At 34.3% G+C, this 18763-nt stretch overlaps 1 protein-coding gene across 1 annotated transcript in view; it reads left to right on the forward strand.

Annotated features, from left to right (window-relative positions):
* The first annotated feature begins 2519 nt into the window (after window positions 1-2519).
* LOC139951512 (kielin/chordin-like protein) overlaps window positions 2520-18763 on the forward strand; it is a 79006-nt gene continuing 62762 nt past the window's right edge. Inside the window, exon 1 of the mRNA XM_071950442.1 lies at window positions 2520-2771. Coding sequence (XP_071806543.1) covers window positions 2718-2771 — 54 coding nt within the window. The 5' untranslated portion in view covers window positions 2520-2717. The remainder of the gene's footprint in view (window positions 2772-18763) is intronic.

Here is an 18763-nt window from a genome sequence, read left to right on the forward strand (position 1 = left end):
GATCGCGCAAAATCATTCCTGCACAATCGGCCGATCGCGCCGAGCCATTCCCGCACGATCGGTTGATCGCGCATGTTCGTTGCCGAATGTTGCGCGATCGACCGATTGTTGCGCGATCGACCGATTGATGCGCGATAAGGTCTATGTGCATAATATACTAATGAAGATCACTGACCACAAATATTTGCAACTAAATAGAACCGAATCATCTTGAAAACGGTGCTTGTCTTAGGTACAGCGACGCGGAAACTGCATATATTTATAGTTGACATCGGCAGAGTATTTTGTCACAATTTCAGTATTTTACTCTGTGCTTAATTTAAAAAAAAAAATCAAGAATGTATTAAATCGTCATACATGCAGCCATCTCAAAGAAATCACATAGATTGTCGAGGAAGTTAAATTTCCATATAAAGTGAGAAGGGAAACGATTTTCTCGTGTCTTTGTGCACAAAATATTAGGCACAAGTTCACCGCAGCAGTGACGCGCGGCGCCCACTGACCAATATTTGCAACTAAATAGAAACCGAATCATCTTAAAACGGTGAATGTCTTGGGTGAGTTAGAGGAAAAAGACACGTAAACTGCATAAAAGTCGCTAAAATGCGTTACATTTTGTCAGAATTTCAGTATTTTACTTTGTGCTTAATTTAAACAACAAAATTATCAAGAATGTAGTACATCGTTGTATCATGTAAACCATGTCAGGGTAAATTGCATAGATTGTTAGAGGAAGACATTCAATTTCCCTAAAAAGTGAAAAGGAACGATTTTATCATGTTTTTTTATGCACAAAAATAGGCACAAAGACACACCGCATCGTGGCGCGCGGCACCCATGGCGGCGCCCAGTACTTGCACGCCTGGATTTGTCTATAATCATTCTCCATTCTCATCCATAGATATAGAATGTTTTAATTCTATATCTATGTTCTCATCAAAAGAATTATACAAATATTGAGTGGCTCAGAGTGGAATGGGAGGAATAACATCGCAAGGTAAAATTTGGACTGTTCCATTTTACGAGGCGAAGCCGAGTGAAATGGAACAGTCCAAATTTTACCGAGTGGTAATAATTATTCCTTCCATTCCACGAATTAAAGCCACTCAATATTTGCTTTAGATAACTGACATAGATCCTTGTCATTTGAAGTATTTTTTAAAGTATAACATTATGAAAAATCACACAAATTACTGACAACCAATATTCATATAGCGCCGCGGAGCGGCAACAATGCACAAATCGGATCACAACCTTTTGCGCAGGTGCTCCTTTGTTTTAGCAGCGGCGCGGCGGCGCTGTACTGCTTAAAAACATTGGGAACAAGAATGATTCTAACTGTTGAATGGGAAATGCTATTCCCCATAGGCGAATAGGTCTTTTTGATCGCCGGTGCGGAATGGAGTAATAGTGAATGTCACGTGAAGTAAGTTCCACCAATCAAATGACAAGGATCTGTATGTCAGTTATATAAAGCTATGCGCCCACACGGCTTCAAAACATTAGTGCGTGTTTAGCGGGATGTTATTATTATCGGTTTATTAAAACACATTCAAACATCGCAGCTACAAGCTGAATGTTAGCGCTCTAGTCAATATATATAGCTCTACGTCCTCATCTAGTTTCTGTTTCCATAAACAGTGAAAAGGAACAACTTCCTTTCTTTGAACTTTGATTGGCTGGTTGCGCAGGAACGAAAAAAAGTTTAACTTTTACTTTTAATGGTCAGGAACCATGACAAACAAATATTGAAAACGTTTTTTATAAAACACATAAGAATTGGTCACGTGATATTGTCGGGATCTCGACAAAAACTAATTTTGACCACTTTATCACTGCTACTAATAATTGGCGGACTTTTACGAGCACGGCTCGGACGAAAGCTTGTAACTTTCTCGACCCCCATCAAATCAATATCAATATTGTTGGGTCAAATCGGCCAAAAATCTGACATAGCATTTTTAACGGTAAGCAAGTTTGCGTGCTTTCTGTAGCAGAAAAATTTGCTTAAGCCTTAGCGTATTTCACAGGTTAGCAGAAAAAAACGGGCGGCCATTATTGCGTGTTTACCGTGGATTTGCATTGTGATGTCATTTATGTTCGTGCGGTAAGCACCGGAAGATTAGCATACCCTTTCGTGTGCTTACGGTTGGCAGCGCTATGAAATAGAAATTGCACAGTAAGCAAAAAATCGGCCGCTAAGCAGCGCTATGAAAATGGGCCCTGGTCTAATTTGGTTATTAACCATAGATACAGAACTAAAATAATATATCTATGTTATTAACTTACGCGCAATGTACCTGCTCTAATTTGGTTTAAAACAGACCAATCATAAAGTCTGTGTGTAGTGCAAACTACCACCATTAACTAGCATAGCGCCCTCTTTGTTGTGTTGTTGCACTAACACAGTCCACACGCTCCATCATTAAATACCAAAAGAACAACTTGGTTTCGTATCCAAAATGTTCGACCCCATGAGTAGCTTGTGTACGAAACAACTTCTGTTGTAGACAACCCGGGTATATCATGTGAGTGTGAGAACTGCAACAAGTTGTCAAATTTCTCTTCTTTTCTCATCACATTTGCTGTACTGCCTGTGGAGTGTTATTTCCTCGATAGAAATATGCCACCGAAGAAGAAGAACAAGAAGAAGAAGCAGTGCAATGGTTTTTATATGTACATGATGGATAAGAAACGAGGTTTTGAGATGGAATGTGATGTGGCAAAGATCTGACAACGCGATCCCCCAGTTGGCTCATCCAGGATGGAAGGTAGGCTTGAATTTCTTCTTGAAAAGACCTTTGGTGGATTTCACAAAGAGTTAAGACTAGACTTATCTTGCGTTAGGACGAGCTACTCATTCTAACTTAAGACTAGCCACACGTTTTGTGTATCTCCTAGGTGTAGGACTAGTCTTACGTTAGGACTCGTAGTCGTAGTCATGTCTTTGTGAAATGGACACGGGGACTATTGAATTCCCCTGTTGCCTTATTGGTAAATGTCAAAGACTTACTTCAATAAACTATTAAAGGCATCCCTGTGAGCCTTAAAGGGGTCTAAAATTTTGGGCCTCCTAAACGCTATACGCTTTTAAAATCAGCGATGATAGATGAAAGTTTTACGACCAAGTTTGTTCACTTTGGACCAAAAATCAAAACTCACAAAATTCTCAATAAATCTAAACATTTTTGTTGTTTACCCAGTCTCAACTGATCAAATGTCTTCAGTAGTCCGTTCTGTATCAATTGGGACAATAAAATCATCAAAACTTTTTTGACCCCCAAATCTGAAAATTTGACCATACCGGTATGGTCGATTTTGTTCATTTTGGACCAAAAATCCAAACTCGCAAAATTCTCAATAAATAAATTTGTTCACCCCAAATCTGAAAAATCGACCCATGCCGGCATCACAATTTTTTTTGGATTTTTGACCAAAAACACAAACTCACAAAAATTCGTAATAAATCTCTAACTTTTGCTTATATACCCAGTCCGACCTAATAAAATGTCTTCAGTAGTATCTTCTGTATCATTTGAAAGCATAAATTCACCGAAAATTTGTTCACCTCAAATCTGAAAAATCGACCCATGCCGGCATCACAATTTTTTTTGGATTTTTGACCAAAAACACAAACTCACTAAATTCTTAATAAATCTCAAACTTTTGCTCATTTACCCAGTCCGCACTGATAAAATGTCTTCAGTAGTATCTTCTGTATCATTTGAAAGCATAAATTCACCGAAAATTTGTTCACCCCAAATCTGAAAAATCGACCCATGCCAGCATCACAATTTTTTTTTGGATTTTCGACCAAAAACACAAACTCACAAAATTCATAATAAATCTCTAATTTTTGCTTATATACCCAGTCCGCACTGATAAAATGTCTGCAGTAGTATCTTTTGTATCATTTGAAAGCATAAATTCACCGAAAAATTTGTTCACCCCAAATCTGAAAAACCGACCCATGCCGGCATCACAGATTTTTTTGGATTTTTGACCAAAAACACAAACTCACAAAATTCGTAATGAATCTCTAACTTTTGCTTATATACCTAGTCCGCACTGATAAAATGTCTTCAGTAGTATCTTCTGTATCATTTGAAAGCATAAATTCACCGAAAATTTGTTCACACCAAATCTGAAAAATCGACCCATGCCGGCATCACAATTTTTTTTGGATTTTTGACCAAAAACACAAACTCACTAAATTCTTAATAAATCTCAAACTTTTGCTCATTTACCCAGTCCGCACTGATAAAATGTCTTCAGTAGTATCTTCTGTATCATTTGAAAGCATAAACTCACCGAAAATTTGTTCACCCCAAATCTGAAAAATCGACCCATGCCGGCATCACAATTTTTTTTGGATTTTTGGTCAAAAACACAAACTCACAAAATTCTTAATAAATCTCAAACTTTTGCTAATTTACCCAGTCCGCACTGATAAAATGTCTTCAGTAGTATCTTCTGTATCATTTGAAAGCATAAATTCACCGAAAATTTGTTCACCCCAAATCTGAAAAATCGACCCATGCCGGCATTACAATTTTTTGGGGATTTTTGACCAAAAACACAAACTCACAAAATTCGTAATAAATCTCTAACTTTTGCTTATATACCCAGTCCGCACTGATAAAATGTCTTCAGTAGTATCTTATGTATCATTTGAAAGCATAAATTCACCGAAAATTTCACCCCAAATCTGAAAAATTTACCAATGCCGGCATCACAGATTTTTTTAAATTTTTGAACAAAAACACAAACTCACAAAATTCTTAATAAATCTCAAACTTTTGCTAATTTACCCAGTCCGCACTGATGAAATGTCTTCAGTAGTATCTTATGTATCATTTGAAAGCATAAATTCACCGAAAATTTGTTCACCCCAAATCTGAAAAATCGACCCATGCCGGCATCACAGATTTTTTAAATTTTTGACCAAAAACACAAACTAACAAAATTCGTAATAAATCTCTAACTTTTGCTTATATACCCAGTCCGCACTGATAAAATGTCTTCAGTAGTATCTTATGTATCATTTGAAAGCATAAATTCACCGAAAATTTGTTCACCCCAAATCTGAAAAATTTACCCATGCCGGCATCACAGATTTTTAAAGTTTTTGACCAAAAACACAAACTCACAAAATTCTTAATAAATCTCAAACTTTTGCTAATTTACCCAGTCCGCACTGATAAAATGTCTGCAGTAGTATCTTCTGTATCATTTGAAAGCATAAATTCACCGAAAATTTGTTCACCCCAAATCTGAAAAATCGACCCATGCCGGCATCACAATTTTTGGGGGATTTTTGACCAAAAACACAAAGTCACTAAATTCTTAATAAATCTCAAACTTTTGCTAATTTACCCAGTCCGCACAGATAAAATGTCTGCAGTAGTATCTTCTGTATCATTTGAAAGCATAAATTCACCGAAAATTTGTTCACCCCAAATCTGAAAAATCGACCCATGCCGGCATCACAATTTTTTGGGGATTTTTGACCAAAAACACAAACTAACAAAATTCTTAATAAATCTCTAACTTTTGCTTATATACCCAGTCCGCAATGATAAAATGTCTTCAGTAGTATCTTCTGTATCATTTGAAAGCATAAATTCACCGAAAAATTTTTCACCCCAAATCTGAAAAATCGACCCATGCCGGCATCACAATTTTTTGGGGATTTTTGACCAAAAACACAAACTCACAAAATTCGTAATAAATCTCTAACTTTTGCTTATATACCCAGTCCGCACTGATTAAATGTCTTCAGTAGTATCTTATGTATCATTTGAAAGCATAAATTCACCGAAAATTTGTTCACCCCAAATCTGAAAAATTTACCCATGCCGGCATCACAGATTTTTTAAATTTTTGAACGAAAACACAAACTCACAAAATTCTTAATAAATCTCAAACTTTTGCTAATTTACCCAGTCCGCACTGATAAAATGTCTTCAGTAGTATCTTATGTATCATTTGAAAGCATAAATTCACCGAAAATTTGTTCACCCCAAATCTGAAAAATCGACCCATGCTGGCATCACAATTTTTTTGGGATTTTTTACCAAAAACACAAAGTCACTAAATTCTTAATAAATCTCAAACTTTTGCTAATTTACCCAGTCCGCACAAATAAAATGTCTGCAGTAGTATCTTCTGTGTCATTTGAAAGCATAAATTCACCGAAAATTTGTTCACCCCAAATCTGAAAAATTTACCCATGCCGGCATCACAGATTTTTTAAATTTTTGACCAAAAACACAAACTCACAAAATTCTTAATAAATCTCAAACTTTTTCTAATTTACCCAGTCCTCACTGATAAAATGTCTGCAGTAGTATCTTCTGTATCATTTGAAAGCATAAATTCACCGAAAATTTGTTCACCCCAAATCTGAAAAATCGACCCATGCCGGCATCACAATTTTTTGGGGATTTTTGACCAAAAACACAAACTAACAAAATTCGTAATAAATCTCTAACTTTTGCTTATATACCCAGTCCGCACTGATTAAATGTCTTCAGTAGTATCTTATGTATCATTTGAAAGCATAAATTCACCGAAAATTTGTTCACCCCAAATCTGAAAAATCGACCCATGCCGGCATCACAATTTTTGGGGGATTTTTGACCAAAAACACAAAGTCACTAAATTCTTAATAAATCTCAAACTTTTGCTAATTTACCCAGTCCGCACAGATAAAATGTCTGCAGTAGTATCTTCTGTATCATTTGAAAGCATAAATTCACCGAAAATTTGTTCACCCCAAATCTGAAAAATCGACCCATGCCGGCATCACAATTTTTTGGGGATTTTTGACCAAAAACACAAACTAACAAAATTCTTAATAAATCTCTAACTTTTGCTTATATACCCAGTCCGCAATGATAAAATGTCTTCAGTAGTATCTTCTGTATCATTTGAAAGCATAAATTCACCGAAAAATTTTTCACCCCAAATCTGAAAAATCGACCCATGCCGGCATCACAATTTTTTGGGGATTTTTGACCAAAAACACAAACTCACAAAATTCGTAATAAATCTCTAACTTTTGCTTATATACCCAGTCCGCACTGATTAAATGTCTTCAGTAGTATCTTATGTATCATTTGAAAGCATAAATTCACCGAAAATTTGTTCACCCCAAATCTGAAAAATTTACCCATGCCGGCATCACAGATTTTTTAAATTTTTGAACGAAAACACAAACTCACAAAATTCTTAATAAATCTCAAACTTTTGCTAATTTACCCAGTCCGCACTGATAAAATGTCTTCAGTAGTATCTTATGTATCATTTGAAAGCATAAATTCACCGAAAATTTGTTCACCCCAAATCTGAAAAATCGACCCATGCTGGCATCACAATTTTTTTGGGATTTTTTACCAAAAACACAAAGTCACTAAATTCTTAATAAATCTCAAACTTTTGCTAATTTACCCAGTCCGCACAAATAAAATGTCTGCAGTAGTATCTTCTGTGTCATTTGAAAGCATAAATTCACCGAAAATTTGTTCACCCCAAATCTGAAAAATTTACCCATGCCGGCATCACAGATTTTTTAAATTTTTGACCAAAAACACAAACTCACAAAATTCTTAATAAATCTCAAACTTTTTCTAATTTACCCAGTCCTCACTGATAAAATGTCTGCAGTAGTATCTTCTGTATCATTTGAAAGCATAAATTCACCGAAAATTTGTTCACCCCAAATCTGAAAAATCGACCCATGCCGGCATCACAATTTTTTGGGGATTTTTGACCAAAAACACAAACTAACAAAATTCGTAATAAATCTCTAACTTTTGCTTATATACCCAGTCCGCACTGATTAAATGTCTTCAGTAGTATCTTATGTATCATTTGAAAGCATAAATTCACCGAAAATTTGTTCACCCCAAATCTGAAAAATCGACCCATGCCGGCATCACAATATTTTGGGGATTTTTGACCAAAAATACAAACTCAGAAAATTCGTAATAAATCTCTAACTTTTGCTTATATACCCAGTCCGCACTGATTAAATGTCTTCAGTAGTATCTTATGTATCATTTGAAAGCATAAATTCACCGAAAATTTGTTCACCTCAAATCTGAAAAATTTACCCATGCCGGCATCACAGATTTTTTAAATTTTTGAACGAAAACACAAACTCACAAAATTCTTAATAAATCTCAAACTTTTGCTAATTTACCCAGTCCGCAATGATAAAATGTCTTCAGTAGTATCTTCTGTATCATTTGAAAGCATAAATTCACTGAAAATTTGTTCACCCCAAATCTGAAAAATCGACCCATGCCGGCATCACAGTTTTTGGGGGATTTTTGACCAAAAACACAAACTCACAAAATTTGTAATAAATCTCTAACTTTTGGTTATATACCCAGTCCGCACTGATAAAATGTCTTCAGTAGTATCTTTTGTATCATTTGAAAGCATAAATTCACCGAAAATTTGTTCACCCCAAATCTGAAAAATTTACCCATGCCGGCATCACAGATTTTTTAAATTTTTGACCAAAAACACAAACTCACAAAATTCTTAATAAATCTCAAACTTTTGCTAATTTACCCAGTCCGCACTGATTAAATGTCTGCAGTAGTATCTTCTGTATCATTTGAAAGCATAAATTCACCGAAAATTTGTTCACCCCAAATCTGAAAAATCGACCCATGCCGGAATCACAATTTTTGTTGATTTTTGACCAAAAACACAAACTAACAAAATTCTTAATAAATCTCTAACTTTTGCTCATTTACCCAGTCCGCACTGATAAAATGTCTTCAGTAGTATCTTATGTATCATTTGAAAGCATAAATTCACTGAAAAATTTTTCACCCCAAATCTGAAAAATCGACCCATGCCGGCATCACAATTTTTGGGGGATTTTTGACCAAAAACACAAACTCAGAAAATTCGTAATAAATCTCTAACTTTTGCTTATATACCCAGTCCGCACTGATAAAATGTCTTCAGTAGTATCTTGTGTATCATTTGAAAGCATAAATTCACCGAAAATGTGTTCACCCCAAATCTGAAAAATCGACCCATGCCGGCATCACAATTTTTTGTTGATTTTTGACCAAAAACACAAACTCACAAAATTCTTAATAAATCTCAAACTTTTGCTAATTTACCCAGTCCGCACTGATCAAATGTCTGCAGTAGTATCTTCTGTATCATTTGAAAGCATAAATTCACCGAAAATTTGTTCACCCCAAATCTGAAAAATCGACCCATGCCGGCATCACAATTTTTTGGGGATTTTTGACCAAAAACACAAACTAACAAAATTCTTAATAAATCTCTAACTTTTGCTTATATACCCAGTCCGCACTGATAAAATGTCTTCAGTAGTATCTTCTGTATCATTTGAAAGCATAAATTCACCGAAAATTTTTTAACCCCAAATCTGAAAAATCGACCCATGCCGGCATCACAATTTTTTGGGGATTTTTGACCAAAAACACAAACTCACAAAATTCGTAATAAATCTCTAACTTTTGCTTATATACCCAGTCCGCACTAATAAAATGTCTTCAGTAGTATCTTATGTATCATTTGAAAGCATAAATTCACCGAAAATTTGTTCACCCCAAATCTGAAAAATTTACCCATGCCGGCATCACAGATTTTTAAAATTTTTGAACAAAAACACAAACTCACAAAATTCTTAATAAATCTCAAACTTTTGCTAATTTACCCAGTCCGCACTGATAAAATGTCTTCAGTAGTATCTTCTGTATCATTTGAAAGCATAAATTCACCGAAAATTTGTTCACCCCAAATCTGAAAAATCGACCCATGCCGGCATCACAGATTATTTTTCGATTTTTGACCAAAAACACAAACTCACAAAAATCGTAATAAATCTCTAACTTTTGCTTATATACCCAGTCCGCACTGATAAAATGTCTTCAGTAGTATCTTATGTATCATTTGAAAGCATAAATTCACCGAAAATTTGTTCACCCCAAATCTGAAAAATTTACCCATGCCGGCATCACAGATTTTTTAAATTTTTGACCAAAAACACAAACTCACAAAATTCTTAATAAATCTCAAACTTTTGCTAATTTACCCAGTCCGCACTGATAAAATGTCTGCAGTAGTATCTTCTGTATCATTTGAAAGCATAAACTCACCGAAAATTTGTTCACCCCAAATCTGAAAAATCGACCCATGCCGGCATCACAATTTTTTGTTGATTTTTGACCAAAAACACAAACTAACAAAATTCTTAATAAATCTCTAACTTTTGCTCATTTACCCAGTCCGCACTGATAAAATGTCTTCAGTAGTATCTTATGTATCATTTGAAAGCATAAATTCACTGAAAAATTTTTCACCCCAAATCTGAAAAATCGACCCATGCCGGCATCACAATTTTTGGGGGATTTTTGACCAAAAACACAAACTAACAAAATTCTTAATAAATCTCTAACTTTTGCTTATATACCCAGTCCGCACTGATAAAATGTCTTCAGTAGTATCTTCTGTATCATTTGAAAGCATAAATTCACCGAAAATTTTTTCACCCCAAATCTGAAAAATCGACCCATGCCGTCATCACAATTTTTGGGGGATTTTTGACCAAAAACACAAACTCACAAAATTCGTAATAAATCTCTAACTTTTGCTTGTATACCCAGTCCGCACTGATAAAATGTCTTCAGTAGAATCTTATGTATCATTTGAAAGCATAAATTCACCGAAAATTTGTTCACCCCAAATCTGAAAAATTTACCCATCCCGGCATCACAGATTTTTTAAATTTTTGAACGAAAACACAAACTCACAAAATTCTTAATAAATCTCAAACTTTTGCTAATTTACCCAGTCCGCACTGATAAAATGTCTTCAGTAGTATCTTCTGTATCATTTGAAAGCATAAATTCACTGAAAATTTGTTCACCCCAAATCTGAAAAATCGACCCATGCCGGCATCACAGTTTTTGGGGGATTTTTGACCAAAAACACAAACTCACAAAATTTGTAATAAATCTCTAACTTTTGGTTATATACCCAGTCCGCACTGATAAAATGTCTTCAGTAGTATCTTTTGTATCATTTGAAAGCATAAATTCACCGAAAATTTGTTCACCCCAAATCTGAAAAATCGACCCATGCCGGAATCACAATTTTTTGTTGATTTTTGACCAAAAACACAAACTAACAAAATTCTTAATAAATCTCTAACTTTTGCTCATTTACCCAGTCCGCGCTGATAAAATGTCTTCAGTAGTATCTTATGTATCATTTGAAAGCATAAATTCACTGAAAAATTTTTCACCCCAAATCTGAAAAATCGACCCATGCCGGCATCACAATTTTTTGGGGATTTTTGACCAAAAACACAAACTCACAAAATTGTAATAAATCTCTAACTTTTGCTTATATACCCAGTCCGCACTGATAAAATGTCTTCAGTAGTATCTTGTGTATCATTTGAAAGCATAAATTCACCGAAAATGTGTTCACCCCAAATCTGAAAAATCGACCCATGCCGGCATCACAATTTTTTGTTGATTTTTGACCAAAAACACAAACTCACAAAATTCTTAATAAATCTCAAACTTTTGCTAATTTACCCAGTCCGCACTGATAAAATGTCTGCAGTAGTATCTTCTGTATCATTTGAAAGCATAAATTCACCGAAAATTTGTTCACCCCAAATCTGAAAAATCGACCCATGCCGGCATCACAATTTTTTGGGGATTTTTGACCAAAAACACAAACTAACAAAATTCTTAATAAATCTCTAACTTTTGCTTATATACCCAGTCCGCACTGATAAAATGTCTTCAGTAGTATCTTCTGTATCATTTGAAAGCGAAAATTCACCGAAAATTTTTTAACCCCAAATCTGAAAAATCGACCCATGCCGGCATCACAATTTTTTGGGGATTTTTGACCAAAAACACAAACTCACAAAATTCGTAATAAATCTCTAACTTTTGCTTATATACCCAGTCCGCACTAATAAAATGTCTTCAGTAGTATCTTATGTATCATTTGAAAGCATAAATTCACCGAAAATTTGTTCACCCCAAATCTGAAAAATTTACCCATGCCGGCATCACAGATTTTTTAAATTTTTGAACAAAAACACAAACTCACAAAATTCTTAATAAATCTCAAACTTTTGCTAATTTACCCAGTCCGCACTGATAAAATGTCTTCAGTAGTATCTTCTGTATCATTTGAAAGCATAAATTCACCGAAAATTTGTTCACCCCAAATCTGAAAAATCGACCCATGCCGGCATCACAGATTATTTTTCGATTTTTGACCAAAAACACAAACTCACAAAAATCATAATAAATCTCTAACTTTTGCTTATATACCCAGTCCGCACTGATAAAATGTCTTCAGTAGTATCTTATGTATCATTTGAAAGCATAAATTCACCGAAAATTTGTTCACCCCAAATCTGAAAAATTTACCCATGCCGGCATCACAGATTTTTTAAATTTTTGACCAAAAACACAAACTCACAAAATTCTTAATAAATCTCAAACTTTTGCTAATTTACCCAGTCCGCACTGATAAAATGTCTGCAGTAGTATCTTCTGTATCATTTGAAAGCATAAACTCACCGAAAATTTGTTCACCCCAAATATGAAAAATCGACCCATGCCGGCATCACAATTTTTTGTTGATTTTTGACCAAAAACACAAACTAACAAAATTCTTAATAAATCTCTAACTTTTGCTCATTTACCCAGTCCGCACTGATAAAATGTCTTCAGTAGTATCTTATGTATCATTTGAAAGCATAAATTCACCGAAAAATTTTTCACCCCAAATCTGAAAAATCGACCCATGCCGGCATCACAATTTTTGGGGGATTTTTGACCAAAAACACAAACTAACAAAATTCTTAATAAATCTCTAACTTTTGCTTATATACCCAGTCCGCACTGATAAAATGTCTTCAGTAGTATCTTCTGTATCATTTGAAAGCATAAATTCACCGAAAATTTTTTCACCCCAAATCTGAAAAATCGACCCATGCCGTCATCACAATTTTTGGGGGATTTTTGACCAAAAACACAAGCTCACAAAATTCGTAATAAATCTCTAACTTTTGCTTGTATACCCAGTCCGCACTGATAAAATGTCTTCAGTAGAATCTTATGTATCATTTGAAAGCATAAATTCACCGAAAATTTGTTCACCCCAAATCTGAAAAATTTACCCATGCCGGCATCACAGATTTTTTAAATTTTTCAACAAAAACACAAACTCACAAAATTCTTAATAAATCTCAAACTTTTGCTAATTTACCCAGTCCGCACTGATAAAATGTCTTCAGTAGTATCTTCTGTGTCATTTGAAAGCATAAATTCACCGAAAATTTGTTCACCCCAAATCTGAAAAATCGACCCATGCCGGCATCACAATTTTTGGGGGATTTTTGACCAAAAACACAAACTCACAAAATTCGTAATAAATCTCTAACTTTTGCTTATATACCCAGTCCGCACTGATAAAATGTCTTCAGTAGTATCTTATGTATCATTTGAAAGCATAAATTCACCGAAAATTTGTTCACCCCAAGTCTGAAAAATTTACCCATGCCGGCATCACAAAAGTTTTTAAATTTTTGACCAAAAACACAAACTCACAAAATTCTTAATAAATCTCAAACTTTTGCTAATTTACCTAGTCCGCACTGATAAAATGTCTGCAGTAGTATCTTCTGTATCATTTGAAAGCATAAATTCACCGAAAATTTGTTCACCCCAAATCTGAAAAATCGACCCATGCCGGCATCACAATTTTTTGGGGATTTTTGACCAAAAACACAAAGTCACTAAATTCTTAATAAATCTCAAACTTTTGCTCATTTACCCAGTCCGCACGGATAAAATGTCTTCAGTAGTATCTTCTGTATCATTTGAAAGCATAAATTCACCGAAAATTTGTTCACCGCAAATCTGAAAAATTGACCCATGCCGGCATCACAGATTTTTTAAATTTTTGACCAAAAACACAAACTAACAAAATTCTTAATAAATCTCTAACTTTTGCTTATATACCCAGTCCGCACTGATAAAATGTCTTCAGTAGTATCTTCTGTATCATTTGAAAGCATAAATTCACTGAAAATTTTTTCACCCCAAATCTGAAAAATCGACCCATGCCGGCATCACAATTTTTTGGGGATTTTTGACCAAAAACACAAACTCACAAAATTCGTAATAAATCTCTAACTTTTGCTTATATACCCAGTCCGCACTGATTAAATGTCTTCAGTAGTATCTTATGTATCATTTGAAAGCATAAATTCACCGAAAATTTGTTCACCCCAAATCTGAAAAATTTACCCATGCCGGCATCACAGATTTTTTAAATTTTTGAACGAAAACACAAACTCACAAAATTCTTAATAAATCTCAAACTTTTGCTAATTTACCCAGTCCGCACTGATAAAATGTCTGCAGTAGTATCTTCTGTATCATTTGAAAGCATAAATTCACCGAAAATTTGTTCACCCCAAATCTGAAAAATCGACCCATGCCGGCATCACAATTCTTGGGGGATTTTTGACCAAAAACACAAACTCACAAAATTCGTAATAAATCTCTAACTTTTGCTTATATACCCAGTCCGCACTGATAAAATGTCTTCAGTAGTATCTTATGTATCATTTGAAAGCATAAATTCACCGAAAATTTGTTCACCCCAAATCTGAAAAATTTACCCATGCCGGCATCACAGATTTTTTGGGGATTTTTGACCAAAAACACAAACTCACAAAATTCGTAATAAATCTCTAACTTTTGCTTATATACCCAGTCAGCACTGATAAAATGTCTTCAGTAGTATCTTATGTATCATTTGAAAGCATAAATTCACCGAAAATTTGTTCACCCCAAATCTGAAAAATTTACCCATGCCGGCATCACAGATTTTTTAAATTTTTGAACGAAAACACAAACTCACAAAATTCTTAATAAATCTCAAACTTTTGCTTATATACCCAGTCCGCACTGATAAAATGTCTTCAGTAGTATCTTCTGTATCATTTGAAAGCATAAATTCACCGAAAATTTGTTCACCCCAAATCTGAAAAATCGACCCATGCCGGCATCACAATTTTTTGTTGATTTTTGACCAAAAACACAAACTAACAAAATTCTTAATAAATCTCTAACTTTTGCTTATATACCCAGTCCGCACTGATAAAATGTCTTCAGTAGTATCTTCTGTATCATTTGAAAGCATAAATTCACTGAAAAATTTTTCACCCCAAATCTGAAAAATCGACCCATGCCGGCATCACAATTTTTGGGGGATTTTTGACCAAAAACACAAACTCACAAAATTCGTAATAAATCTCTAACTTTTGCTTATATACCCAGTCCGCACTGATAAAATGTCTTCAGTAGTATCTTATGTATCATTTGAAAGACTAAATTCACCGAAAATGTGTTCACCCCAAATCTGAAAAATTTACCCATGCCGGCATCACAGATTTTTTAAATTTTTGAACAAAAACACAAACTCACAAAATTCTTAATAAATCTCAAACTTTTGCTAATTTACCCAGTCCGCACTGATAAAATGTCTTCAGTAGTATCTTCTGTATCATTTGAAAGCATAAATTCACCGAAAATTTGTTCACCCCAAATCTGAAAAATCGACCCATGCCGGCATCACAGATTATTTTTCGATTTTTGACCAAAAACACAAACTCACAAAAATCATAATAAATCTCTAACTTTTGCTTATATACCCAGTCCGCACTGATAAAATGTCTTCAGTAGTATCTTATGTATCATTTGAAAGCATAAATTCACCGAAAATTTGTTCACCCCAAATCTGAAAAATTTACCCATGCCGGCATCACAGATTTTTTAAATTTTTGACCAAAAACACAAACTCACAAAATTCTTAATAAATCTCAAACTTTTGCTAATTTACCCAGTCCGCACTGATAAAATGTCTGCAGTAGTATCTTCTGTATCATTTGAAAGCATAAACTCACCGAAAATTTGTTCACCCCAAATATGAAAAATCGACCCATGCCGGCATCACAATTTTTTGTTGATTTTTGACCAAAAACACAAACTAACAAAATTCTTAATAAATCTCTAACTTTTGCTCATTTACCCAGTCCGCACTGATAAAATGTCTTCAGTAGTATCTTATGTATCATTTGAAAGCATAAATTCACCGAAAAATTTTTCACCCCAAATCTGAAAAATCGACCCATGCCGGCATCACAATTTTTGGGGGATTTTTGACCAAAAACACAAACTAACAAAATTCTTAATAAATCTCTAACTTTTGCTTATATACCCAGTCCGCACTGATAAAATGTCTTCAGTAGTATCTTCTGTATCATTTGAAAGCATAAATTCACCGAAAATTTGTTCACCCCAAATCTGAAAAATCGACCCATGCCGGCATCACAATTTTTTGGGGATTTTTGACCAAAAACACAAACTCACAAAATTCGTAATAAATCTCTAACTTTTGCTTATATACCCAGTCCGCACTAATAAAATGTCTTCAGTAGTATCTTATGTATCATTTGAAAGCATAAATTCACCGAAAATGTGTTCACCCCAAATCTGAAAAATTTACCCATGCCGGCATCACAGATTTTTTAAATTTTTGAACAAAAACACAAACTCACAAAATTCTTAATAAATCTCAAACTTTTGCTAATTTACCCAGTCCGCACTGATAAAATGTCTTCAGTAGTATCTTCTGTATCATTTGAAAGCATAAATTCACCGAAAATTTGTTCACCCCAAATCTGAAAAATCGACCCATGCCGGCATCACAGATTATTTTTCGATTTTTGACCAAAAACACAAACTCACAAAAATCATAATAAATCTCTAACTTTTGCTTATATACCCAGTCCGCACTGATAAAATGTCTTCAGTAGTATCTTATGTATCATTTGAAAGCATAAATTCACCGAAAATTTGTTCACCCCAAATCTGAAAAATTTACCCATGCCGGCATCACAGATTTTTTAAATTTTTGACCAAAAACACAAACTCACAAAATTCTTAATAAATCTCAAACTTTTGCTAATTTACCCAGTCCGCACTGATAAAATGTCTGCAGTAGTATCTTCTGTATCATTTGAAAGCATAAACTCACCGAAAATTTGTTCACCCCAAATCTGAAAAATCGACCCATGCCGGCATCACAATTTTTTGTTGATTTTTGACCAAAAACACAAACTAACAAAATTCTTAATAAATCTCTAACTTTTGCTCATTTACCCAGTCCGCACTGATAAAATGTCTTCAGTAGTATCTTATGTATCATTTGAAAGCATAAATTCACCGAAAAATTTTTCACCCCAAATCTGAAAAATCGACCCATGCCGGCATCACAATTTTTGGGGGATTTTTGACCAAAAACACAAACTAACAAAATTCTTAATAAATCTCTAACTTTTGCTTATATACCCAGTCCGCACTGATAAAATGTCTTCAGTAGTATCTTCTGTATCATTTGAAAGCATAAATTCACCGAAAATTTTTTCACCCCAAATCTGAAAAATCGACCCATGCCGTCATCACAATTTTTGGGGGATTTTTGACCAAAAACACAAACTCACAAAATTCGTAATAAATCTCTAACTTTTGCTTGTATACCCAGTCCGCACTGATAAAATGTCTTCAGTAGAATCTTATGTATCATTTGAAAGCATAAATTCACCGAAAATTTGTTCACCCCAAATCTGAAAAATTTACCCATGCCGGCATCACAGATTTTTTAAATTTTTGAACAAAAACACAAACTCACAAAATTCTTAATAAATCTCAAACTTTTGCTAATTTACCCAGTCCGCACTGATAAAATGTCTTCAGTAGTATCTTCTGTGTCATTTGAAAGCATAAATTCACCGAAAATTTGTTCACCCCAAATCTGAAAAATCGACCCATGCCGGCATCACAATTTTTGGGGGATTTTTGACCAAAAACACAAACTCACAAAATTCGTAATAAATCTCTAACTTTTGCTTATATACCCAGTCCGCACTGATAAAATGTCTTCAGTAGTATCTTATGTATCATTTGAAAGCATAAATTCACCGAAAATTTGTTCACCCCAAGTCTGAAAAATTTACCCATGCCGGCATCACAAAAGTTTTTAAATTTTTGACCAAAAACACAAACTCACAAAATTCTTAATAAATCTCAAACTTTTGCTAATTTACCTAGTCCGCACTGATAAAATGTCTGCAGTAGTATCTTCTGTATCATTTGAAAGCATAAATTCACCGAAAATTTGTTCACCCCAAATCTGAAAAATCGACCCATGCCGGCATCACAATTTTTTGGGGATTTTTGACCAAAAACACAAAGTCACTAAATTCTTAATAAATCTCAAACTTTTGCTCATTTACCCAGTCCGCACGGATAAAATGTCTTCAGTAGTATCTTCTGTATCATTTGAAAGCATAAATTCACCGAAAATTTGTTCACCGCAAATCTGAAAAATTGACCCATGCCGGCATCACAGATTTTTTAAATTTTTGACCAAAAACACAAACTAACAAAATTCTTAATAAATCTCTAACTTTTGCTTATATACCCAGTCCGCACTGATAAAATGTCTTCAGTAGTATCTTCTGTATCATTTGAAAGCATAAATTCACTGAAAATTTTTTCACCCCAAATCTGAAAAATCGACCCATGCCGGCATCACAATTTTTTGGGGATTTTTGACCAAAAACACAAACTCACAAAATTCGTAATAAATCTCTAAC

The sequence above is a fragment of the Asterias amurensis genome, chromosome 19 (assembly GCF_032118995.1).
Source record: "Asterias amurensis chromosome 19, ASM3211899v1".
NCBI lineage: Eukaryota > Metazoa > Echinodermata > Asteroidea > Forcipulatida > Asteriidae > Asterias > Asterias amurensis.